At 39.4% G+C, this 27580-nt stretch overlaps 1 protein-coding gene across 8 annotated transcripts in view; it reads left to right on the top strand.

The window, feature by feature from the left end:
* Positions 1 to 2598: 2598 nt before the first annotated feature.
* Positions 2599 to 27580, top strand: part of CROT (carnitine O-octanoyltransferase) — a 62546-nt gene continuing 37564 nt past the window's right edge. For 5 of the 8 annotated variants that reach the window (XR_004351480.1, XR_004351481.1, XR_004351479.1 and 2 more), the window contains exons 1-7: positions 2640 to 3030; positions 3282 to 3371; positions 5916 to 6051; positions 7547 to 7671; positions 9115 to 9296; positions 9468 to 9592; positions 17158 to 17266. Coding sequence is in view for 5 of the 8 variants with exons in the window: in XM_032643518.1 (XP_032499409.1) it covers positions 5937 to 6051; positions 7547 to 7671; positions 9115 to 9296; positions 9468 to 9592; positions 17158 to 17266 (656 nt within the window). In the remaining 3 variants the exon portion in view is untranslated. Of the gene's footprint in view, positions 3031 to 3281; positions 3372 to 5915; positions 6052 to 7546; positions 7672 to 9114; positions 9297 to 9467; positions 9593 to 17157; positions 17267 to 27580 lie in introns of those variants that run through there. The other 3 variants (XM_032643515.1, XM_032643516.1, XM_032643517.1) reach the window with 3 other exon arrangements.

The raw sequence follows: 27580 nt of genomic DNA, 5'->3' as shown, positions 1-27580 counted from the left end.
GGAGCCTGTGCTCCGCAACGGGAGAGGCCACAGCAGTGAGAGGCCCGCGTACCGCAAAAAAAAAAAAAAAAAAAAGATTTTGTCTATAGACTTGTCTACAAAGAGCTGTTTCTATTTGTGGTATACTGAGAAAGAGCTACATAGGATTAAAAAGGAACGATCTCGGGCTTCCCTGGTGGCGCAGTGGTTGAGAGTCCGCCTGCAGATGCGGGGGACACGAGTTCGTGCCCCGGTCTGGGAGGATCCCACGTGCCGGGGAGCGGCTGGGCCCGTGAGCCATAGCCGCTGAGCCTGCGCGTCTGGAGCCTGTGCTCCGCAATGGGAGAGGTCACGACAGTGAGAGGCCCGCGTAGCACAAAAAAAAAAAAAAAAAAAAAAAAAAGAAAGATCTCATGGGAGTAAAAATGAAAGACCTTTGACGTCAACTTAAAAACCTTATTATCACCGCTTGTAATACTTACAAGTTTTTTCTCTAGAAAATATTTTGACTCAACAATCAATTTTTAATCTTGGGACAACGTCTTGTTATCAATATATGTGATGTGCCTCACTAGCCACTATCACCCACTCCACTCTAAGAGATGAAAACTAGTTCAAATTTAACCTGAACAGAGCATAATTTGGAATCTTCCAATAAAACACATATTATGTATTTTGAAGAAAAACAAATCATTTTAAAATATATGCTTTGGGGGATTATTAGTACATCTGCTTATCAGTATATTTTTATTTTTATTTTTTTATTTTTTGTGGTACGCGGGTCTCTCACTGCTGTGGTCTCTCCCGTTGCAGAGCACAGCCTCCGGGCGCGCAGGCTCAGTGGCCATGGCTCACGGGCCCAGCCGCTCCGCGGCATGTGGGATCTTCCCGGACCGGGGCACGAACCCGTATCACCTGCATCGGCAGGCGGGCTCTCAACTACTGCGCCACCAGAGAAGCCCTTATCAGTATATTTTTAAACATCACCTTTTCTCCCCCTGCATACTCAAGTCTCTGTTCCACTCCTTTTCACTCAGTACCACAGGTTTTTCTCTTTCTAAGAATCCAGGAATCTTTACAGAAATATCTTGTTTCCTTTTAAATAAACATTAAGACTAGGAGAGAGGCAGTGAAGCTAAGTGACCCTAAGGCACCCACAGTCATTAAACATGCATAAACTTTAAGCGGTGCCAAAATTCACTAGGAAGGAAAAAAAAAATACAGTGAAGGTTTTTTGACTATTTTTAAAATTCTGTTTAAGAATAATATCTTGTAAGCCAATTTGAACATTATCCAGAACACAGAACTTAAATACTATGAGAGAAAAGTTCGTTACCGCACCTTCAGAAATTACTACTACAACTTTACAATCCCTTATCTGAAAACTTTTTTGGCCTGATATGTTTCAGAATTCAGAACTTTTATCAGAGAAGTGTGTCTGTCACATTAAGTAACATCTCCCTCAAGTGCGGAAGTTGCATTGTAACCAAACTCATTAATATTTCTGTAGAGAACTTATGAATATTCACACCAAATGAATATTCAGTTATACATAGCCTCAGTTCCCTTCTGGTCAGATTTGACTATTAAGGGACTTAGGAAAGACAGATAAAGTGATCTATAATGACACGTTAATTTGGGATCCAATTATTTATATTTGATATCCAGTTCAGAGCCACTGTAAACTATTTGTCTTTTCTTCCACAAAAATGAAAGTGTATTTAAAATGAAAAATGAAACAGTATATTTCAGGAGGTAAATGTAAAAATGATTTGCCTGTGAAAGTAAGTTAACTATATTATGATCTTCCTCTAGAACTTGCCTAGTTCCCTCTGGTTAAAAACTTCATGTCTTGGTGCGATAGTAAAAGACATCAGATCAACCTCAAGCTTGCAGTGTGAGCCCTGGGGGCTTGGAGGACCTTGGGCAGCATGAAGACCTGTGGAAAGGAAGCCCCGAAGGAGCAGAGTGCTGCAGCTTCTCTACGCTGGGCAAATTTCACCCTCAGTGGATGAAGGAAAAGAGAGGTCAAGTAGGGATTTATGTGGTTACTGTTCTCTTCCTAGAACACGGAGTGAAAAATAGGATTCCTTTTTAAGGCGCTGGTATAAATTCTTACTTAGGGGTTACAAAAAGCGTCACACGGGGAACGGCGTAAGAGCGGCTGGTAAGCCATAGGTGGGGCTAGAAGAGGAACAGGTGAACATGGGCCATCTGTTCCTACATCAGCTCCAGACGGTTAGGCAACTGCGTGAGCGGAGCACGGCCCTTAGAGCCCTCCGTGTCCCTGGCAATGCGCTGAGCTCCACTGGCAGCAAGCAGTTGACTGCTGCCGGGCTGTTTGGACTGTTTCTCTTGTCCGCCCAGCCGAGCCTTTCCGGCGCCCGCAGTCTAGAACCCTGCCCCCTACGGACGACTGGAGGCGGGGCTAGGTCGCACCAGAGCGCAGGCCCGGCCCGCCCCCCCGCCGCCTTCAAGTACGCGGGGGGGTGGGGGGAGGAACCGTCGTGGCTTCCCAGCCAATCCCCGTTACCCGGTGCTCGTGGGGCGGGACCTTCGCGGCTCTCCGTCCAATTGCCGCTCCGGGGCGGCCTCAGGGAAGCGGGCCTGCGCAGCTGTGCGCTGCGGCGGAGTTTATCAGCCGCTGGGGGTTGGGACTAGCCAGCCCGCGGAGTAGCGCTCCCTCCCTCCCTCCCTTCTTCCTCCCTCCTTCCCCCGCTAACCCTTCGCGGGTGGGGAAAAGTTAAGGCGTTAGAACAGAGTTAAACTGTGGAGAGCGTGAGTTGCCAGGACTGGCGGGGGTGGCATAAGGCATCTCGCTTGCCGGGGTCTGCGAGGTATCCTTGAGGCTCGGCCGCTAGGCTGGGCCGTCGTGGTGCTTGGTTGAATTTCTCTCACCTGCTGGCTTCTGAAGTATGCGGAGCTGCTTTTGCGTTGGTGGGAGGAGTCTCCGACCTCTCGTCGCCGTCTGCTCCTCCCGTCTCTAGAGCCAAGCTTTGAACTTGCAGCTCTGCGACAAAGCGCCGGCACCAGATACCCGGGCGCCGGGAGGTACATCGTTTCTGGGGACTGTCTCATGGAAGGGAGTGTAGTTGTCCTAGTAGTTAACCTAGTTAGTAGTGTAATAATTTTTATCCAGCTTTCTGGCAGCTGGACTGTTTGCGTGAGTTTGCTGTGATTGCCAAAAGTTTGAGGCTTGGGGCCTCCAACCCCTAAGTTGTCTGTTTTCCACCTTCTTTAACTAGTTTCTGTTAATTTTTTACCCCTGCAATTGTTAAACTTGTTTTTCTTCCTGCCCACAGTCACCAGCCCAGTTCAAATCTCTGTGATTCCAAAACAGATTTGTTGCAGCGGGCTCTTGGCAGCCCTAAACAATTGATCTTGGTGTACTGGTATGTGATAAGCTATTTATTTTACTTGTTTGTTTCTTGTTTACCTGTTTCTGTTTTCTACTTTGAGTTTACATCTTATTGCTCCCAGGAGGCCCACTGTAATTAAATCCAGCGTCATCATTTTCTTAATGCATTTGTAGGTTATTTTAGAATTGTATTATTTAATCTTTGTGATTGAGAGTTCAATACAATCCTCCATGAAAGAATCTGATACTTCCTATTTTTACTGTGTACCTTTTGGTGAGTTAAGACTGTATGTAGTGAGTATAGTACTGGTAGTCGTGGTCTCAGATTCCTAGAGTCTAGTGAGTGGTAGGGATGTATACAGAGAATAGCTTATTTTTTCTGTATATGTGTGTTAGTTTCCTATTGCTACCATAACAATTTATCACAAACCTAACAGTTAAAAAAACACAAACTTATTAACTAGCAGCTCTGTAGATGGGAGGTCTCTGTAGGTTTAGCTGGGTATGCTGCTTAGGATCTCACAAAGCTGAAATAAAAGTTTGTTGGTCTGGGCTTTCTGAGGGAGAATCCATCTCCAGGCTCATTGAAGTTGTTGGCAGAATTAATTTCCATGCAGCTGTAGGACCGAGGCTCCAGTTTCCTTAATGGCTGTCAGCTGGGGCCTCTCTCAGTTCCAGGAGACCACCTGCATTTTCAAAGCCAGATAGCACCTCCAGTCCTTTTCATGTTTTTAATCTCCCTGACTAGTCTTCTGCCACCTCCTGGAGAAAACTTTCTGGTCCAGAGGGCTCAAGTGATTGGATTAGGCCCACCTGGATAACCTCCCTACTTCAAATAAGGTCAATTGTGCAATAACACCATTACAGTCAAGGAAGTGATAATCTCATATTCACAGGTTCTGTGTATTAGAGGGGGCAGAATCATGGGGGCCGCTCATAGACATTCTACCTAGCCTGATATGGTTGTCTCAAAACTAGATTATTTTTACAGTGCAGTTTTGCAGGTATTAAAAAAAAAAAAAGAAAACCCTAACAACAACTCTGTCTGATTATTTGAGTATCCTTTCTACAGATGAAGAAATTCAGGTAAAGTTATTTGTGCAGGGGCATATGGCTAGAAAATGGCGAGTTGGTATTTGGACCCAGATCTACATTTCTATTAGATCTAAAGGCATGTTTGCGGATGGTCAAAGTGAAGTGCTTCTTCCTATTTAGATAGGAAGAAGCAGAGGAATTGAGATCTTTGTTGTACCTCATTTTGGGGTTATATTAGTGGTGTAGGCTAAGCTCTTCTCCCCTAACAAAGAAAGCCAAACTACAATGGCATAAATAAAAGATTTTTTTTTTTTTTGATACATCTAGAAGAAGGAGTCCAGGGCTAGTAGGAAGATTCTGACAGCCTCAATACCTGGCTCCCATAAATGGGTACAAAGTGCTGTTCCAGTTGGGACTTTCCTGATAGGCAGGGAGGAGGAGAGAAAGCACAGGAGAACACCTGTAGTTCCTTACAGGGGAATGATCTGGAGGCAACATATACATCGCAAAGCCATACTGAGCTCCAAGGGAGAGTAGGAAAGATACAGCTATATGGCTATCTACCCAGCTGAAACTCAGGATTCTGTTAAGAAAGAAGGGGGAAAGTTATATTGGCTGAAAACAGTCTCTGCCACACCATTGTTTTTTTATAATGTTTTATTCTATAACTTTCTGAGTGGAATATTTTATTTGGCTTTGCTATTAGTTTTAACAGGTAGTATTTGAAAGGACAGGAAATTCTTATTCAATATTAATGTTTCTTCATTTCTCAACTGCTATTTTAATATATAATTTATAAAGGCTTTGAGGAACCTCTTTATTCACATTTTGTATTACTTTGATTTTTCTGAAAATTAATACATCTGTGGAAAATGTACAAGATTGCTTTGGGATACTTGAGATCATTCTGTTTAGGCCTCACACCACTGCAGGATTAGGTTACAGCAGCCTGTCATATGATTTATGTACTCTGTAACATTTTGTAATAGTTGGATGACTCTTCCACAACTTTTCATATTTTCCTCTTCAAAGTTCTTTCTCTCAGCCCATTATCCTTTTCTACACATCTGAATTCTACCTACCCATTTAGACCTCACCCACTATCATGTAGCCTTTGTATGGGAGGAAGATTGTGGTCAAACAGGTCTGGATTTGAGTTGTTGCTTTGACCTTAGGCAGTTTACTAAATCTCTCTTGAGTTTTGACTTCTTATGTAAAATGGCAGTGAACGACACCTTTCAGAGATAGTATGAATATGAGAGAGATAACACATTTTCTATAACACTTATTGCAGTACTTGGCAAATAGTAGGTGCTCAATAAATGATAATTATACTGGTCTTACTGATCAGTCCTTGACCTCTAGCACTTTTGAGTCTACACTTTTTTTTTTAATTGGTTTTCTCTCTCTGACAAGTTCATGAATTCCTAAGGACTAGGACCAGGTCCTAGATATACTGTGGTCACTAAAAAGTGATGTAGTGAGTTGGGACTAGCATCTAAAAGAATATTTATGAAATTGTGAGGGCTTTTTTTTTCTTTAGTGTTCCTGTTGTGATTGCATCATGGAAAATCAGTTGGCTAAATTGAGTGAAGAAAGAACATTTCAGTACCAGGATTCTCTTCCATCACTGCCTGTTCCTTCACTTGAAGAATCATTAAAGAAGTACCTTGAGTCAGGTATGTTTGTAGTCTTTTAGCATATATTAATATTGCTAGCAACTTAGAAAACTGCGAAATTGTTAGAAGTTGATGACGGTCTAATTGCTTTTTCCTCTAGGCTTATGATAATTAAAATTATCCTTAAAATGTCCAAAACAGTTCTTTCTCTCTCATGTTAATTTTTCCATAGTTTAAAAAGCCAGGTAGTACTTTTAGGCTTACAATAAGAAGTAGTAGTCCTCTGCCTCATTTCCCCCACTGCCAATCCCATGCCTTTAGGCAAGCATTTTGAAATATTTTATCTGCTTCTTGTGTTTACCTCCAGATTTAAGCTAACATTCTTTTTTTATTTTTAATAATTATTTATTTTTCACTGTGTTGGGTCTTCGTTTCTGTGCATGGGCTTTCTCTAGTTGTGGCAAGCGGGGGCAACTCTTCATCGTGGTGCACGGGCCCCTCACTATTGCAGCCTCTCTTGTTGCGGAGCACAGGCTTCAGACGCGCAGGCTCAGTAATTGTGGCTCATGGGCCCAGTTGCTCCGCGGCATGTGGGATCTTCCCAGACCAGGGTTTGAACCCGTGTCCCCTGCATTGGCAGGCAGATTCTCAACCACTACGCCACGAGGGAAGCCCCGAATTTATGCCATTTTAATTACTCTCATTTTAGTGAGTTTCTAGAAGTGATGATAAATTTATGACCTTAGTTCCCTTTGTTTAATTGGAAGCCCTCTGATTTTTTTTTTTAGTTCTTTTTTCGCATCTACTTTCATCTTGGAATTCTAGTTTCTTTTTTAAAAAATTCACTGATTATTCACTTGTGCTCTCTGAATGCAGCTATTTAAATTAACTTTAAGAGAAGACTTTGAAGTGACAAAAATAAAACAGAAGGAAGATATTAATGTCCCTTGATTTCTAATTTACTTTCATCTATAGCTTAATTTTCAGAACACTTGGTTTTCATGGACTAGGACCCCTGTATTCTTTGTGTGTGTGTGTGTGTGTGTGTGTGTGTGTGTGTATGTGTGTGTGTGTGTGAGTGAAATCGCTATTGGCCAGAAGGGATCCTACAGTGCTTTGGGAAGGCTTTACACTTAAATTTACATACATATTGCACTTACGTTCATAATGTTTAAGGCTCTACTTCAACATTAGTGGAAAGAAGCTTTAATTTCTCTCAGTCATGGCTAAACAGGGTTTACTTTCCTATTGGACTAGTAGCTAGATGATAGTCCTGTATGTCATTTTAACTATCATCGTCTAGAATGATTTTTAAATAATTTTGGGGGAAGTAGTTATCAGACTACATAGTATCCACTGTTTTATTTTTTCCAATATTTTGCATTATTGCTTTTCAGCCATTTTCATGTTGTAAACTCTATTATAATTTAGTGGACTGCTCTAATACATAAGTGTTTTATATAACTGAGTCAAGATTTGTGTAAGTAATAATAATTGAGGTGAGTTTGTGGTACTTGATATCTAAGTACTTTAATGCATATTTTTTTCTTTATAGTAAAGCCATTTGCCAATGAAGAAGAATATAAGAAAACTGAAGCAATTGTCCAAAAATTTCAAAATGGTATTGGAGAAAAATTGCAGCAGAAATTACTTGAAAGGGCAAAAGAAAAAAGAAATTGGGTATTTATGTTATTGTACTTAGAATATTGATACTTAATGAAAAATAAAAGTGTATGTGGCTTTCATTTTTAAATTATTACTGTACTGTAAAATCCTTGTAGTTATTGTTGTCTTTATCATCATCCAAAAGAATGAGTGAATTGTTTAACTCTGGGAAGTTTTAAGTAAGTGGTGTGTGTGGGCTCCTCTCCTTTTGGGGAACCTGTTAAAATGCAGAGTTCCTGGGACCAGTGATTCTGATTCAGTATCTCTGGAATGGGGGCCCAGAAATCCTGATTTTCACAACTTCTCCATGTGGTTCTGATGCAGGTCATCTGTAGACCATGCTTGAGAAAAACATTTTGCCCAGATAATCAAAGTCCCACAACACTAAAATAAACATCACATTGGTGGCATACAAATATTTAAACAGTACGGAGGAGAAAAGGGCCATTACAAAACTGGAGTGGAGAATGGTTATGAGTATTCTGTGTTTCAGTTAGATAGTTTGAGGAGACAGTCGTTTCATAATTACTGAGGATCTCGGTAATTTGCCACAAGGAGTCTTCTTTGACTTTTTCGTCTTAACTACTCTGCTTCTGTAGTACAAACCAGAGGATGAGCTTCCGTAATTTAAGATATTGCCTTAATCTAGAAATAATGATTGTAACTCTCATTTAGTTTTAGAAATAAAAAGCACGCTGATCTTCTCATTCTCCTTTGATACCTATGATGGAATAATAAAATTTTATACCTCAAGATGCCTTTTTTCTCAATCTTGAGCCTTGAGTGACTTTAATTAAATTAGGGTAAAGGTAAAGAAGTTGTTCTGCCTGTATCCTTTTCCCTTATATCTTTTTCCAAATGACTGATTATAGTTTATAACATCAAATTCTTCAAAAAGAGCTCCAGGTAATTTGGTGACATCCCCTTACTTGTACATGAAATTCAATTGCACATCATGAAAGAGGGACACATAGAAAGTGGTGTCACTGAAAAATCCAAATTAGTTTTAAGCCTACTGAAAAATTTTCGTATTTCTATGAAAAAGGAAATAGGAAAATTATAAGTGCCTTAATAATTGTTATAATTGAGGATTTGTTGAATATCTATTGTACCCCAGGTACTCTGAGGAAACACACCTAGAGTACTTTGTTGGGTACTCCTGGTACTCTGAGTACTTGGTGATTTCAGTATGATCATTCTGAAGGTGTTTGTTTCAGTGCTTTCTTGTTTCATGTTTTTGATAATGTAGTTGAACTTAATTCAGATCCCATAATTCTGAAAGAAAGAAATGATCACAGTACCGTTTTTTAATATCTGTGATGATTTAAAACGAAACATGTTTTTAGGTGTTGAAGACTAATTAAAGAAAAAAGGACAAATAGAGCTTTTTTCCCCCCCAGCAGTTACACACTGAAATATTATCAGTAGCATTAGGCTGATGTTCTCAATTTCTTTTAGCTGGAAGACTGGTGGCTGAATGTTGCCTACCTGGATGTTCGTATACCATCACAACTGCATGTCAACTTTGGGGGTGCTGCAAGCCATATTGAACACTATTGGCCTCCAAAGGAAGGCACGCAATTGGAAAGAGGAAGTATAAGTCTTTGGCATATCTTGAACTACTGGCAGCTATTAAGGAAGTAAGGATAGTTATGTCAATTTGGTTACATATTTACCCAAGGTCTCAGGTCGCAAGATGTTGAGAAGCTTAATTTACTCATTTGGGGATGAATACTGTAGGTGTGACTGTTTGGTTTATAAATTTTATAATGATTTCTTTGTCAATATACTTTTTTGGTTTGTTTTGATAGAGAAAAATTGCCTGTTCATAAAGTTGGAAATACTCCTCTAGATATGAATCAATTCCGAATGCTGTTCTCCACCTGCAAGGTTCCAGGAATTACTAGAGATTCTCTTATTAATTATTTTAGGACTGGTAAGTAGAAAACAAACACATGTACTTTTTCTGGTAAAAGCATTGGGATTTGGGTAGTTTTGCTGCAGTTTCTTCTGTGATGCTGTGGAACATACTTTTTTTTTTTTTGGCTGCTCTGTGTGCCTTGCGAGATAGTAGTTCCCTGATCGAGGATAGAACTTGGGCCCACAGCAGTGAAAGTGCCGAGTCCTAAGCACTGGACCACCAGGGAATTCCCATGGCACTGTGGAACATACTTTTTTTTTTTAATTTGGAACATACTGTTTTGAAAAATATTTCTTACTGGATTTTGACTAATTAGAAGCTTTCTATGAACCTTTTCTTTCAGTCATAGTGATTAGCTGGAAGTAATTTGTGAGAATGGATTTTTTGCAACTGTCTTACATGGTTCTGTACAAACCTGTTGCTTATGTTGCATCATTTGAGAGTTTAAATTTTAGTTCAAGAGTAGAATTATGAATCAGTTTTAGGAGATCTGGAGCATATGATCTGGATCCTTCTCTTTCTACCCTCCTTTCTTATCTGAATTCTCTTTTTGAGTGTTTGTATGTGCTCATCATGTCCCATGTCTTTGTGAGTATGCTTTCCTCCCCTCAACCCACCCCTCTTCTTCGTATGAGGTAAGAGCCTGATACCCATCTTCTTGAAGGCACATGAGTTCAGATTGACTCATCAAACTTTTTGTTTTTACAGTTAGTTTAATGGCACTTTCTGCTTGGTGTCCTAGCATATCTTCAAAGGGAAAATTCTGTAGTAGTAACTGGTGGTTTCCAGTTACTTCAGGAATTTTTCTTATAAATTTAATAACATAGTTTATATTACTGCAGAATGTCATTATGAATGGGTATTTTTCTTATATAAAATTTTATTTAAAAGTAAAATTTCATTACCCAATTTTGCTTATAGTGTGAGAAGTATAAGTTTACTTTCATGTAGAACTCAACTTTTTGTAAAACTCTGTAGGAGGTTGAGATATTTAATGTCCTTAAGACCAGACACATTTACCTTGATGTTGCAAGAGAAAGAATTAAAAGAAAGAATTAGGAACCTGGTTATTTATGGCATAAAGTTGAACGTTGAAATGTGAATTGAAAAGATGAACAGGAGAAAATTGATAGGAGAATAGCAGTAGCAACTAGAAATAATATGCATATTAGTTAAGAACGATGATCAATAGACCTGGTTTTGAATTCAATCTTTTACCGCTTAATAGGTATGTCTGTAGACAAGGTAAGTTCTTTAAGTAACAGTGCATAAGGTGGGGATTCATTAATTTAATAATATACTTCTTGATACAGTGGTTTAAGCTGTCATGGTTAGTATGTTCTTGAACTTACAGTTAGGTGAATACGTGCAAATAGGGATAAAGCTGAGGGAATCAGTAAACATGGAAAAATATCATAGAGTTTGTGACAAACGCTATATAGAGAATTCAAATCCCATGAGTAACTGGGGGGCTGTTTTAGATTAGGTAGTCAGGGAAGACCTCACTGAGGATCTGAATAATAAGATGATTTGGCACAGTTTTTTTGCTTTTCATTTTTGTTTTTGTTTAGTTCAGTGTGTTGGTAGTGGTGGAGGCAGAGGTGGTGGTGGGGTGTGTGTGTGTGTGTGTGTGTTTGTGTGTGTGTTGAGGGGGAATCTTCTGGGCATGAATAAACTTGGCATGTTCGAAGGGCAATGTGGATGGAGCAGAGTAGGCAAGAAGGAGGGGGTGGATTGTAAAGATGTAAAAGCGTCTGGATCATATAGTACTTTGTAAGCCAACTAAGGTTTTTTGGCTTTTATTTAAAATGTGATTAGATACTATTAGCGGGTTTTGACCAAGAGAGTGATGTGAACAGTTTATGTTTTAAAAAAGATCATTCTGCCTGCTGTTTGAAGAATACATTTTTAGGAGAGAGATATGTAGCAGCAGGGAGATGAATTAGAAGCTTGTTTTAGCAGTCCCAGTGAGCCATGATAATGACTTGTCCTAGGGTGGTAGCATGGAGGTGGTGAATAGTTACTAGATTCTGGAGAGATTTTGGATCTGGAGTAAGCAGAATTATTCATAGATTGGTTGTGAGATGTGAGAGAAAAAGAGGAATCAGAGATGCCCTCAAGTTACTGGGCTTGAGAAGCTAACGGGTAGATAGGTGTGTTGGTTCATGAGGTGGGGAAAACTGGGAGGAAATATATAGGGAAGAAAATAAAGAGTTCCCTAGACTGCACTGAATTTAAGATGCCTTTTAGACATCTAAGTGGAAATGTAAATAGGCAGTTGGGTACAGAGTTTGGGGTACTGGGGAGAATTCAGGACTGCAGATAAAGATTTAGGAGTCATCATTAGCAGGCATAGAAATCATTTCTACCCCCTTAAGAATAGGATTACTTTTGGAATACATGTAGCTGAAGATGATCAGGGGAACCAGTATTGATCCTGATCACAGTCAAATACAGTATTTGGTGGTCAGAGAAGGAGGAACCAGCAAAAGAGACCAAAGCAGGAAGAAAACAAGAACAGTGGTCTCCCAGGAGCCACGAGAGAGAACTGTTTTACCTAATGCTCCCATGAGGTCAAATGAGGTGGAAATTGGAAGTGACCCTTGGATTTGTCAGAGTGATGTGGACAGAGGCTGCCCCTGACAAGAGCAGTGTTAGTGGAAGTTGAGGAACGGAGCTCAGCTGGAGGAGATGAAAGCAAACTGAAGAAGTGGTGGCAGCATTTGGAAATAATTCTTGCACAAAAGGTTTGGATATGCAGTGGAAGATTTTGTGTGTGCGTGTGTGTGTGTGTGTGTGTGTATGTATGTGTTATTTATTTTAAAAAAGATGGGTGATACATCATAGGACTGACGTAGGAGAGAAGGAAAAATTATCTTGCAGGGGAAAGGATAAAGAACCAAAGACATTGAGAATATAAGAGCAGAAATGGTGGAAGAACTGGTCTTTGGCAGGAGCAAGTATGAGAGGCAATGCAGAAAGTGTGCGTCTAGATGCACACAGATGGGCTGATCTTGCTGTAGGAAGAGGAGGCTGTTCCATGTACTGCTTGTGTTTTCCTTGGTGAAATAAGAACTGAGGTGGCGGTGGAATATTTGAGAAAAAAAGGAGATGGTTTGAAATGGTCACTTTGGAAAGTGGGAAAAGCAAACATTCTGTGGAAACATAGGGTAGCTAAACAGTGTTGAGATGTGTTTTTATGAATTTAAAGTTAGACTATGTGGTGTGTTGTGTTTTTTCCTTCAACAGGGGCAGGTGCAGAGGAAGAGGGAATGAGGATTTTTGCAAGGGAGAAATTGTAATGTTGGCTATAGAATCTATCCTGGATAAGGAGAAAATTGAAGAAATTATGTGTGTTGAGGGGGACGGCAGCATGCAGGTTGCTGTAGATAAGAGGCTAGTCTCAATAACGAGGCAAGTTAGACCTAGTTTTGTTTTTTGTTTTTTTTTACCTTACGAGACCATTAAGACTAATTCAGTTTTGCTTTTCATCCTGGGCACCTCGTTTTGCCCAAGAAGTTCAGACTTCGAATGTCATCTCTTGTCATCTAGATTCATGGATTTGTGCATAGCCTAATTTGACTCAAGTTCCCCACTGCTGGGACCCACCCTCCACTCCTTCCCAAACCCTTCTGCTGTACTTGATGGAGCTCATGGTCAGCAGAATCCATTATATTCTCCACCTTTTCTCAGAAAGTTCCCCTTTCCTCCTGAAAGGTGCTGTTCATGAAACTTGGTTATTTTTTACACTGCTTTTCCTATAACCATCTCAAATGGGGATTTTGTTTTTCTCTTACACTTTGGTACTGGAGGGCAAGTAGGAGATGTTGGTGTCTTTATTTCCTGTTGCCCTTTTCGTGTTTTCTTTTCCCTTGCAATTTGAGCTCTTGAAAAAAAAAAATGCTATCAGGTTATGTCACCCCTACTTGTCATTGTCATAGTGACTTCCCTTTTGGTCCCTTTCCTTCATTCATTGATTGCTTTAGCACCAGTCTCACTGTCTGTCTCTCCATTATTACCTCAGTCACATTCTTGCTGGCCTCAGCCTCCATTTGTGGATGACCCGTGGCTTCTCCTTCCTTCCTCTCCTTCTCAAGCAGCCACCCACTCCCGTGGCCCAGCCATAGACCTTGTTGTAATCGAAAACTCTCTCACCTCCAGCAGTGTGGTTGTAGGCATCTCACTCTGACCTCCACCTTCTTTTCACAACTCACTTCCTTTCGGTCCACCTCAGCCATTTCTTTGACCACATCTTGACTTAAAATTCAGTTACTCTGCAGTTCTTCGCTGTTTCATTTCTCCCTCCCCGTGGCCACATCTTCACATCTCTCTGTGGTTCTTTCCTGTCACCACTCCTTACGTATACATTCAAACCTTTGCTCACCTGCTCCCTCCCTCCCCACTCCACCCCCGCCTCAGCACTTTAAATTTCAGTCTTCTGTCTTTCCTCCACATATTCAAGACACCTACCCTAGCAATTCACTTGGCCAAAGGAAACCACAAAACATCACTTAACTTTTCTCAGTCAAACCTCAAGTGGACGGAAAGCACTGCCTTGCTGTATTCTTTTGTCAAGCTCTTCTCTCACTTCCAGAGAAGACTGTTTCATGCCTTTCTCCTTCTTTATTCCCAGCCAATGAACTCTTTTATTTCTCAACAAATGTAAAGCAATGTTTCTATCACCGAAGTTGCCAACCTATCTGATAGGCAGAATAATGACCCCCAAATATGTCCACTTCCTGATCCTTGGAGCCGACTGAATGTGTTACCTTAAATGGTAAAGGGGAATTGGGTTGCAGATGAAATTAAGTTTGCTAATCAATTGACCTTGAGATAGGGAGATTATCCTGGATTATTCAGGTGCGCCCAGAGTAATCATAAGAATTCTTACAAGTGAAGAAAGAGGCAGAGGAGAGAACCAAAGGGATGCAAGCATGAGAAAGTCATGATCCTCTCTTGATAGCTCTGAAGATGAAGGAATGGAGGGAATTCCCTGGTGGTCCAGTGGTTAGGACTCAGCACTTTCACTGCCAGGGTCCAGGTTCGATCCCTGATCGGGGAACTAAAACCCTGCAAGCCGTGTGGGGCAGCCAAAAAAAAAAAATGGAGGAATGGGGCCCTGAGCCAAGGAATGTGGGCAGCCTCTAGAGGCTGAAAAACAGATTCTCCCCTAGAGCCTCCAGAAGGAACACAGACTTGGTGACACCCTCGTTTTAGCCCAGTGAGACACATTTCAGACTTCGGTCCCCAGACCTGTAAGACAATAAATTTGTGTTGCTAGTGGTGATTTACCACTAAGTTAGTGGTAATTTATTACAGCAGTCATAGAAACATTCATTCAAATATTGGCCCATTCTGTAACCTCCTTGCTGTACACTACTGCATATTCATATACTTTGTCTTCTCTTTTTAAGAGTGTGGAACTGTTCTAACTCCTAAGGATAACCCTTCTGTAAGGTGCCCTGGGCTCCATCACCTCTTGTTTAATCAAGGACCTTGCTTCTGCATTATCCTTTCTCTCTGTGCTGCATTAACAGTCTTCCCTCTTTAGCGGGTTGTACCAATTTGTAATATCTCCCTTCTTAAAAAGAAAAAATTGACCTCTTGCTTCCTTCAAGTGTCACACCCCAGTCAAAGCCACCATCAACTCTCACTTAGGTGGTTCTCACCTGGACCACTTCAGTTACCTCCTAACTGATCTTGCTGTATATTTTCTTCCCTCTTAAAATCTCTTCTCCATATGGCAACTAGAGTGCCCTTTGTAAAGTATTAATTAGGAGACGTTATTACTATCCTGCTTAAAACCTTCCATTGGCTTCTTTTCCACCATACTTCAAATTGCAAGCCCTTTCTAAGGCCAATATGGTCTGGCCCCAATTTTTTCTACCATTCTACCCATTTCTCTCTGCTGTAGCTGCACTGACCTTGTTTCCCTTTAAGCAGACCAGCTCATTTTTGTCCTAATGCCCTTGTACTTGCTGTTTCCTCTACCTGGAACTCTCTTCCTGCAGGTATTTCTGTATTCACACCTTTGCTTCATTTCTCTGCTCAAATATCCCCTCTTATGCTCATCCTGTGGCAGCACCCTTCTGTCATCCTCTTCCCAAATATTTATTGATTAAGTTGGCATCAGGTTTATTTTATTTTTTCTTTTGCAGCCTGAAATTTTAGGTAATAGAGGACAGCAATAAAAGGTAGTGGTGGTAAATGTAAAAGGGTATGGAGGTTTTTGAAGGGGAAGAAAGAAGAAATGGTTTGGAAATAGCCATGAGGGACAAAGGAAATACATACCTCACCTACAAGGACTTGAGGAAATAGGATGTAAGAGAAAAAATAATAATGCTATCAGGAAATGGCTCTTCCTCTTAGCTGATGAATAGATTTCATTAGATAATCTGTGTAAAACATTTAGCACAGTTCCTTGTACGTAATGTCAACCAATAAATTTACTTCCAGTGGCAGTATATGTCTTTCCTAACTTTCTTCCTCCTCTTTCTTTTTTGAGAGGGAAGGAGCAGAGATCTTATAGGAAGACCCTTCTCAAAGGGACTAGTATTTGAAAAATGGGACTAAATCAGGATAGTCTCAAAAAAAATCTCAGTTAGTTCTTTGGGAATTAATATGTGCCAAATGAGTCATAGAATCAATTATCAGTGGCTTACCAGGTGTCATCAGAGCCTTGAGTAATGCTACAGATTGGGCAAAATGCTTTCTCTTTGCCACCCAGGCATACAGTGTCCTTATTCTACTGAAAACTATTTTATTGAGAAATCACAGCTAGATACTATTGCAGTTAAATTATGTGATGATCAATAAACATTAAAATAATCCCCAAGCAGGACAGGAATAAAGACGCAGACGTAGAGAATGGACTTGAGGACACAGGGAGGGGCAAGGGTAAGCTGGGACGAAGTGAGAGAATGGCATGGACTTACACATACTACGAAATGTAAAATAGATAGCTAGTGGGAAGCAGCCGCATAGCACAGGGAGATCAGCTCGGTGCTTTGTGACCATCTAGAGGGGTGGGATAGGGAGGGAGGGGGGGATAGGGAGGGAGGGTGGGAGGGAGACGCAAGAGGGAGGAGATATGGGGATATATGTATATGTATAGCTGGTTCACTTTGTTATAAAGCAGAAACTAGCACACCATTTTAAAGCAGATATACTCCAATAAAGATGTTAAAAAAAAAAAAAGAAAAACCCCAAAAGAAACTTAACTCAAATAGCTCTCCTCCAGGATTTCTCTGCGACACTTTTCTCTTCCCATCCTATCCATAAATAAAACTAGAAAGTCCTGCAATAATATGGAATTTATATGATTCTTAAGGTATACAAATATTTGAAACTTCCGTGGATTTCTAGATGTTTTACATGGACGGGTTTCAGGAACATGTATTTATGACATAACTGAAATTTTATCACCTTATTAAAGTATTTTTATTCATGTGACATATTTGATGAATATATGATAGATAAAATATTGGAGGAATTTTTTTTCTGTTGGCTATAAACATGCAGCTTTACTCTTGCTTGACTTTGAGAGATTTGAGTCTTCTATTTTCTTTTTCTTTTTTCAGAGAGTGAAGGGCATTGCCCAAGTCACATTGCAGTGATGTGTCGAGGCCGAGTTTTTGTGTTCGATGTAATGCATGAAGGATGTTTGATGACCCCACCAGAGATTCTCAGGTTTTCACACTACTTTCTTTTTTTTTAAATCTCTGTATATTTTAAAATTTATTTTATTTATTTATTTTTGGCTGCTTCGGGTCTTAGTTGCGGCAGACGGGATCTTCATTGCAGCATGCAGGATCTTTTGTTGTGGTGTGTGGGCTTCTCTCTAGTTGTGGCACGTGGGCTCCAGAGTACGTGGGCTCAGTAGTTGTAGTGCACAGGCTTAGTTGCCCCGTGGCATGTGGGATCTTAGTTCTTGGACCAGGGATCGAATCCGCGTCCTCTGTGTTGGAAGGAGGAGTCTCAACCACTGGACCACCAGGGCAGTCCCTCATCCCTCAGACTACATTCTTTTTTAATTTTATTTATTTATTTATTTTTAATTTTTGGCTGTGTGGTCTTAGTTGCGGCACGTGGGATTTTCGTTGCAGTGCATGAGCTTCTCTCTAGTTGTGGCATAGGGGCTTCTCTCTAGTTGTGGCATAGGGGCTTCTCTCTAGTTGTGGTGTGTGGGTTTTCTCTCTCTAGTTGTGGCGCCTGGGCTCCAGAGCATGTGGGCTCTGTAGTTTGTGGCATGCGGGCTCTCTAGTTGCAGCGCGCGGGCTCAGTAGTTGCCCCACAGCATGGGGGATCTTAGTTCCGCCCAGGCATTGAATCTGCCTCCCCTCCATTGGAAGGCGGATGCTTTACCACTGGACCACCAGGGAAGTCCCTCAAACTACTTTCTTGAGTCTCATTAGGTCTTAAGATTTTGCTTAGGTTAAAAAATAGATGTTCAAAATTACCTTTTTAAAAGGTGACGGTAAGGTGAGAAATAAGAATTGTATATATGCTAATTTTAAAAAATCTATTTTTATTTTATTTTTAATTTAAATTAACTTTAAATTTTACTGGATGTATATGAATATATTCTCCTTGGAGAAAAGATAAACATTACAAATATTACTCATCCCATTCCCTGTCCCCAAATTAATCACTGTTGCTAGCTTGGTATATTCTACCCTTCTAGATCTGTTGCAGTGAATTTATATGCACATACAGATTTTAAAAAAAGAACATACATGTATATTTTAGATGTAGTATATATTACATATATACAAATAGTATGTATATATAATAGTGTATACAGAGAGAATATTGTTTTGTATGTTTTTTGTGTTTTCTTTATTTTTGTCTGCATTGGGTCTTCATTGCTGCGAGTCGGCTTTTCTCTAGTTGTGGTGGGGGGGGCTACTCTTGTGGTGTGCGGGCTTTTCATTGCGGTGGCTTCTCTTGTTGCGGAGCACAGGCTTGAGGCGTTGGGCTTCAGTAGTTGTGGCGCGTGGGCTCGGTAGTTGTGGCTCCCGGGCTCTAGAGCGCAGGCTCAGTAGTTGTGGCGCACAGGCTTAGTTGCTCCATGGCATGTGGGATCTTCCTGGACCAGGGCTCGAACCCGTGTCCGCTGCATTGGCAGGCAGATTCTTAACCACTGCACCACCAGGGAAGTCCTGGGTATAGTTGTTTTACAATGTTGTGTTAGTTTCTACTGTACAGCGAAGTGAAGTTCCCTGTGCTATACAGCAGGTCCTCATTAGTTACCTATTTTATACATATTAGTGTATATATGTCAATTCCGGTCTCCCAATTCATCCCATCCGCCCCTTCTCCCCTTGGTGTCTGTACATTTGTTGTCTACATCTGTGTCTCTATTTCTGCCCTGCAAACCGGTTCATCTGTACCATTTTTCTAGATTCCACATATATGCGTTAATATACGATATTTGTTTTTCTCTTTCTGACTTACTTCACTCTTTATGACACTTTCTAGGTCCACCCACGTCTCTACAAATGACCCATTTTTGTTCCTTTTTATGGCTGAGTAATAGTCTATTGTATATTTGTACCACATCTTCTTTATCCATTCATCTGCTGATGGACATTTAGGTTGCTTCCGTGACCTGGCTATTGTAAATAGTGCTGCATATGTTTATATTTTTAAAGTTAGTATTATGGAAAATTTCCAGAGGTAGCAGGAATTATATAATGAAGCTCCTCCATGTACTCACACCCAGCTTCAACAGTTCTTAACTCCTAGCTTCAACAATTATAAATTCATAGCCTCATTTCAACTATACCTGCTGTGCCCCTCCCGTCACTCCCCCATGGATTATGTTAAAGAAAATCTCAGACATAATATCCTTTCACTATAAATAGTATGACTCTCTAAGATATAAGGAGTCTTAAAAACATAAATATACATTACCATTATCACACCTAATGACTTGCTCATTCTAAAAAGTTAAGGATTCATTAGCATGTTAATATATCAGTACAGTTGTTCAGATTTTCTAGATTGTCTTCTAAATGTTGAATTATATGAAGGTATATATATTTTAAATTATTTTCATTGAGTATTACAGACATGTACAAAAGCACATACAGAAGTACATAGCTAATTACTCATGCAGCCACCACGCAGGTCAAGATACAGAACGTTTCCATTACTCCAGAAATCCCCCTTATACCACTTTCCAGTTACTGGGCTTTTGTTCCTTCTCAAGGATAATCACTTAGCTTGCTTGCAGTTTTTATTAGTACAAAAAATGCTGCTGTGAAAATCCCGTACAAGTCTTTGATATATACATGCATGCACTTCTGTCTGATTACACTCAGGAGAGGACTTGGGGAGTCATAGTGTATGTGTATGTTCAGCCTCAGTGGTTGTGCCAGCTTTCCAAAGTAGTTGTGCTAATAAGTGCTTGAACTAGTGTGTTCAACACTAGGCGTGTTGTAGGAGTTCCTTATACATTCTGGATATGAGCTTTTCATGGGTTTCAAAGTGTCTTTTTGATCAGCAGAAGCTCTACATTTGAATGTAGTCTAATTTATCAATCTTTTACCATACGGATTGTACTTTGTGTGTACTGTTTAAAATTAATTAATTAATTAATTTTTGGCTGCATTGGGTCTTCGTTGCTACATGCAGGCTTTCTCTAGTTGCAGCGAGCGGGGGCTACTCTTCATTGTGGTGCATGGGCTTCTCATTGTGGTAGCTTCTCTTGTTGCAGAGCATAGGCTCTAGGCGTGCAGGCTTCAGTAGTTGTGGTGTGTGGTCTAAGTAGTTGTGGCATGTGGGCTCAGTGGTTATGGCTCGCAAGCTCAGTAGTTGTGGCGCATGGGCTTAGTTGCTCCATGGCATGTGGGATCTTCCTGGACCAGGGATTGAATCTGTGTCCCCTGCATTGGCAGGTAGATTCTTAGCCAGTGTGCCACCAGGGAAGTCCCTTGCCTATTTTTCTTTTTTTTTTTAAAGATAGAAAAAAAGAAATAACACTTTATTTCCAGATAATTAAAGAATCTAAAATGATCTATAGAATTAGAATTAATAAGTGACTTTAGCAAGCTGGGTATGACGTCTTCATATAAAAATTAATATTTCTATATACTAGCAGTTAGTAAAAGAAAATTTAAGAGAGAATTTACGAAACCTCATTTTTTTCACACACACACACACTGTATTTTATTTTTACAAGAGATAAATAAACTGACATCAAGCATTGTAAATGGATGACGACAACAAAAGCAACAATGATTGCAATTACCAAACACGAAACACACTCATACTATGTCATAATATTGACATTCAGTCCAGTAATCCTCCACTGTAACAGCTCCTTTACTTTGCAGTGAAAATTGATTTTGTATATTTTTTGCCTCTGAGTCCTTGTGGGATTTTTTTTAATTCAAATAGAAAGTCACAAAAATTAAAATCATCGTCATCAGTTCACTCAGTCCCATGTAATTATTTTTTTGTCTTGATCTTTTGTTAGCACGTTTATAATTCATCAGTTTTCCATTAGAGTTCTGAAAATGCCTATTGATTCAGTTCAGCAGTGTAATCAGTAACCAGAAACCTGTACTTGTCAGAGTCTTTTCCATGAATTCTTTGAAGATGAAACCCTTTTATAGGAACATTTTTGCAAAAGCATCAGAGTACACCCAGAACTGTCTGTAAATGACAAAAGACTTAAAAATGACCACAGTTAAAGATTTGATGTAAGTTCATAATAATGCAGTTGACAAGGAAATTTAGTTATTTCTGAGATATACATTTTCAAGTAATAACTAGAATTATGCCTTATAACATTATACCAGAACATATAAGATTTTTAGAAATTTCATGTAATGTCTGAAACATTTATATTAACATATTTCCATACAAATAACCCAAAGAAAGTTTAGCATTAGTTCTTTTGTTTGTTTGTTTGTTTATTCTGCAGGTTCTTATTAGCCATCAGTTTTATACGCATCAGTGTATACTAATGTCAATCGCAATTGCCCAATTCATCACACCACCACCACCATCCCCACCTCACCACAGTTTTCCCCCCTTGGTGTCCATACGTTTGTTCTCTGCATCTGTGTCTCAACTTCTGCCCTGCAAACCAGTTCATCTGTACCATTTTTCTAGCTTCCACACACATGTGTTAATATACGATATTTGTTTTTCCCTTTCTGATTTACTTCACTCTGTATGACAGTCTCTAGATCCATCCACATCTCAACAAATGACTCAATTTTGTTCCTTTTTATGGCTGAGTAATATTCCATTGTATAGATGTACCACAACTTCTTTTTCGATTCATCTGTAGATGGGCATTTAGGTTGCTTCCATGACCTGGCTGTTGTAAATAGTGCTGCATTGGGGTGCATGTGTCTTTTTGAATTATGGTTTTCTCTGGGTATATGCCCAGTAGTGGGATTGCTGGATCATATGGTAATTCTATTTTTAGTTTTTTAAGGAACCTCCATACTGTTCTCCATAGTGGCTATATCAATTTACATTCCCACCAATAGTGCAAGAGGGTTCTCTTTTCTCAACACCCTCTCCAGCATTTGTTGTTTGTAGATTTTCTGATGATGCCCATTCTAACTGGTGTGAGGTGATACCTCATTGTAGTTTGATTTGCATTTCTCTAATAATTAGTGATGTTGAGCAGATTTTCATGTGCTTCTTGGCCATCTGTATGTCTTCTTTGGAGAAATGTCTATTTAGGTCTTCTGCCCATTTTTGGATTGGGTTGTTTGTTTCTTTAATATTGAGCTGCATGAGCTGTTTATATATTTTGGAGATTAATCCTTTGTGGATTCGTTTGCAAATATTTTCTCCCATTCTGAGGGTTGTCTTTTTGTCTTGTTTATGGTTTCCTTTGCTGTGCAAAAGCTTTGAAGTTTCATTACATCCCATTTGTTTATTTTTGTTTTTATTTCCATGACTCTAGGAGGTGGAGCAAAAAAGATCTTGCTGTGATTTATATCAAAGAGTGTTCTTCCTATGTTTTCCTGTAAGAGTTTTATAGTGTCCGGTCTTACATTTAGGTCTCGAATCCATTTTGAGTTTATTTTTGTGTATGGTGTTAGGGAGTGTTCTAATTTCATTCTTTTACATGTAGTTGTCCAGTTTTCCCAGCACCACTTATTGAAGAGACTGTCTTTTCTCCACTGTATATCCTTGCCTCCTTTGTCATAGATTAGTTGACCATATGTGCATGGGTTTATCTCTGGGCTTTGTATCTTGTTCCGTTGATCTATGTTTCTGTTTTTGTGCCAGTACCATACTGTCTTGATTACTGTAGCTGTGTAGTATAGTCTGAAGTCAGAGAGTCTGATTCCTCCAGCTTCTTTTCTTCCCCTCAAGACCGCTTTGGCTATGCGGGGTTTTTCGTGTCTCCATACAAATTTTAAGATCTTTTGTTCTAGTTCCATAAAATATGCCATTGGTTATTTGATAGGGATTGCATTGAATCTGTAGATTGCTTTTGGTAGTATAGTCATTTTCACAATATTGATTCTTCCAATCCAAGAACGTGGTATATCTCTCCAGCTCTTGGTATCATCTTTAATTTTTTTCATCAGTCTCCCTAGGTAGGTTTATTCGTAGGTATTTTATTCAGTTTGTTGCAATGGTAAATGGGAGTTTTTCCATAATTACTCTTTCAGATTTTTCATCATTAGTGTATAGGAATGCAAGAGATTTCTGTGCATTAATTTTGTATCCTGCAACATTACCAAATTCATTGATTAGCTCTAGTAGTTTTCTGGTGGCACTTTTAGGATTCTCTATGTATAGTATCATGTCATCTGCAAACAGTGACACTTTTACTTCTTTTCCAATTTGTATTCCTTTTATTTCTTTTTCTTCTCTGATTGCAATGGCTAGGACTTCCAAAACTATGTTGAATAATAGTGGTGAGAGTGGACATCCTTGTCTCGTTCCTGATCTTAGAGGAAATGCTTTCAGTTTTTCACCATTGAGAATGATGTTTGCTGTGGGTTTGTCGTATATGGCCTTTATTATGTTGAGGTAGGTTCCCTCTATGCCCACTTTCTGGAGAGTTTTTATCATAAATGGGTGTTGAATTTTGTCAGAAGCTTTTTCTGCATCTATTGAGATGATCATATGGTTTTTATTGTTCAGTTTGCTAATACGGTGTATCACATTGATTGATTTGCTTATATTGAAGAATCCTTGCATCCCTGGGATAAATCCCACTTGATCATGGTGTATGATCCTTTTAATGTGTTGTTGGATTCTGTTTGCTAGTATTTTGTTGAGGATTTTGGCATCTATATTCATCAGTGATATTGGTCTGTAATTTTCTTTTTTTTGTAGTATCTTTGTCTGGTTTTGGTATCAGGGTGATGGTGGCCTCATAGAATGAGTTTGGGAGTGTTCCTTCATCTGCAATTTTTTGGAAGAGTTTGAGAAGGATGGGTTTTAGCTCTTCTCTAAATGTTTGATAGAATTCACTTGTGAAGTTATCTGGTCCTGGAGTTTTGTTTGTTGGAAGTTTTTTTTTTATTTTTCGGTACGCGGGCCTCTCACTGCTGTGGCCTCTTCCGTTGCGGAGCACAGGCTCCGGACGCGCAGGCCCAGTGGCCATGGCTCATGGGGCCAGCCGCTCCGTGGCATGTGGGATCTTCTCAGACCGGGGCATGAACCCATGTCCCCTGCATCGGCAGGCGGACTCTCAACCGCTGTGCCACCACGGAAGCCCTGTTGGAAGATTTTTAATCACAGTTTCAATTTCATTACTTGTGATAGGTCTGTTCATATTTTCTGTTTCTTCCTGGTTCAGTCTTGGAAGGTTATACCTTTCTAAGAATTTGTCCATTTCTTCAAGGTTGTCCATTTTATTGGCATAAAGTTGCTTGTAGTAGTCTCTTAGGATGCTTTGTCTTTCTGTGGTGTCTGTTGTAACTTCTCCTTTTTCATTTCTAATATTATTGATTTGAGTCCTCTCTCTTTCTTGATGAGTCTGGCTAAAGGTTTATCAATTTTGTTTATTTTCTGAAATACTAGCTTTTAGTTTTATTGATCTTTGCTATTGTTTTTTTTAATTTCATTTATTTCTGCTCTGATCTTTATGATTTCTGACTTTGGGTTTTGTTTGTTCTCCTTTCTTTAGTTCCTTTAGGTGTAAGGTTAGATTGTTTACTTGAGATTTTTCTGGTTTCTTGAGGTAGGCTTGCCTGTTTTTCTATTGGCTATTTTTTTATTCTTATTGATTTGTAGTAATTATATTTCTGGGCACTGATCATTTATCAGTTATACAGATTGCAAACATTTTCTTCCATTTAACACATTTATTTGGTAATTGAACAGACATTGTTAATTTTGATATAGGCAGAATTATCCATCTTTTAGGTGTTTTGCTTTTGTGTCTTGGATAATCTTTCTGTACGTTCCAGCTATATTTTAAAATTTCCAAATTTGACATACAATTAACAAGCCTGATCTAATAATTTTATTACTGAAAGCCACTCTCTCAGAAACACGTGATCCGTGGGCTGAATTCAGCCTGTGGCCTGTTTTGCTTGGATAACAGAGAATTTACATTACTATTTTAAAATCAGGAGAATTCACAGAAACATATGGATTTCTGGTTGAATTCACACAAAAATTCGGATATCTGATTTCTTTTAAAAAAATAAATCAGGGCTTCCCTGGTGGCGCAGTGGTTGAGAGTCCGCCTGCCGATGCAGGGGACACGGGTTCGTGCCCTGGTCTGGGGGGGGATCCCACATGCCGCAGAGTGGCTAGGCCCGTGAGCCATGGCCGCTGGGCCTGCGCATCTGGAGCCTGTGCTCCGCAATGGGAGAGGCCACAACAGTGAGCGGCCCGCATACCGCAAAAAAAAAAAAAAGAAAAATCAAAGTGTTGTTCAGATTTTTAACTCTGTTGATTCAAATTCTCAGGTGGTTTTCTTGCTTCCCTACATGCTCTACAGTCATCCGTCTGTGACTTTAAAATTCAAGTTTGATTTTATCTCACTTTGGCTTAATTCTTGAATGGTTTCTTTGGGTCTAGAATAGAGTCCCAGTTTTTTAGTGACGGTCTGGATTTGACCTTCACCTGTCCCTTCAGCCTTGTCCTGCTCTTCCTCCCTGTGCGTCCTACACTCCTACCCCATTTTTGCTTGCAGTTCTAACATGTTAAGTTATCTGTGATCTTTGCATGTGCTCATGCTTTCTGTTTGGATTGCCTTCTCCTGCCTTGTCCACTTTTAAGTAAGAATTCCTCCTCGTGCTTTGTTTCTGTTCATAGGTCACCACAAGGTCACTACTTCCTATTTTATGTCCTATTTCATGATTTTCCATTCTCTTTCTTCTCTTCATGGCCCAAGGACTTAGACTCCTTTAGACTCTCTGTATGCCTCATATTTATCTTTATTATATTGATTATTAAATTGTATTGAAGTCATTTATTTCTGTGTTTTCACATGCAGATGGAGCTCTGAGAGACTACTTACCAGGTCTATTTTTTTTAATTCCCTCTGCTGAAATTTTATTTAGAAACATAAGATACATATTAGAAGTGTAACATAGATTGGTCAGATTCTGAATCTTAATGAGTTAGAGCCTGAAAAGAGATGTATTAAAATTTGCAGTAATCCAGTAAAGAAGTAAGAGGTTGGGACTTTAAAATATGGGACACTCTACATCAAATAAACAATAAGGTCCTACTGTATAGCACAGGGAACTATATTCAGTATCTTATAGTAAACTCTAATGGAAAAGAATCTGAAAAAGAATATATATATGTATAACTGAATCAGTTTGCTGTACATCAGAAAGTAACACAACATTGTAAATCAACTATACTTCAATTAAAAAAAATTTTTTTAAAAAGATGGGATAAATGCAGAAAATGTTTTGGAGATAAAATTAATATGAATTGGTAACTGGATTTAGAAAGAAAGGAAGCTGTTAAATGTGACTGAGTAAGCAGATAGTATTGTAACAGGAGGAGGCAACACACGAGGAGGTACCTTTTCAATTTTTTTCTTGTTTTTAATAATAGCTTTGAGACAATTCACACACCACACAGTCCACCCATTCAAAGTGTACAATTCAGTATTTTTTAGAATATTCAGAATTGTGCTGTCATCTCCACAATCAATTTTAGAACATTTGTGTCACCCCCAAAAGTAACCCTGAGCCCGTAAGCAGTAACTCATTTGCTCCCCAACTCTTACCCCGTCCATTAGCAGACATTTCTCATATTTCCCAAACACTTCCACCCCACCAGCCCTAGGCAACCTTTCTATCTTTCACTTAATCTATCTCTGTGGGTTTGCCTATTCTGGACATTTCATATAAATGGAGTCTTAAAATACATAGCCTTTTTTGTCTGCATTCTTTCATTTAGCATATATGATGTTTTCAACATCCATCCATGTTGTAGCATGTATTAGTACTTTTTTCCTTTTTTGGCTGAAAAATATTTCATTCTGAGGCTGTACCACATTTTATTTAATCATTCATCAGATGGACATTTGGGTTGTTTCCACTTTTTGGCTGCTGTGAGTAATGCTGTCCTGGACATCTGTGTACAGGTTTTTGTGTGGACATGTGTTTTTATTTCTCTTGGGTATATATACCTAGGAGTGGAATTGCTGCATCATAACTCTATGTTGAACCGTTTAAGGAACTGCCAGACTGTTTTCCAGTATGACTGTACCATTTTACATTCACATCAGCAGTATTTGAGGATTCCGATTTATCTTCATTCTCACCAGCACTTGTTATTGTCTGCCTTTTTGATGGTAGCCATCCTAGAGGGTATGAAGTGGGATCTCATTGTGGTTTACAGCTGCATGTCCATAATGACGATGTTGAACATATTTTCATGTGCCTGTGACCATTTGTATATCTTACTTGGAGAAATGTCTATTCATATCCTTTGCCAATTTTTAATTGGGTTGTTTGTCTTTTTTATTATTGAGTTGTAAAGCTTCTTTATATATTCTAGATATAAGTCCCTTATCAAATATATAAACTACAAATA

Source organism: Phocoena sinus, chromosome 9 (genome assembly GCF_008692025.1).
Source record: "Phocoena sinus isolate mPhoSin1 chromosome 9, mPhoSin1.pri, whole genome shotgun sequence".
Taxonomy (NCBI): domain Eukaryota; kingdom Metazoa; phylum Chordata; class Mammalia; order Artiodactyla; family Phocoenidae; genus Phocoena; species Phocoena sinus.
This window is presented reverse-complemented; position numbering and strand designations above follow the sequence as displayed.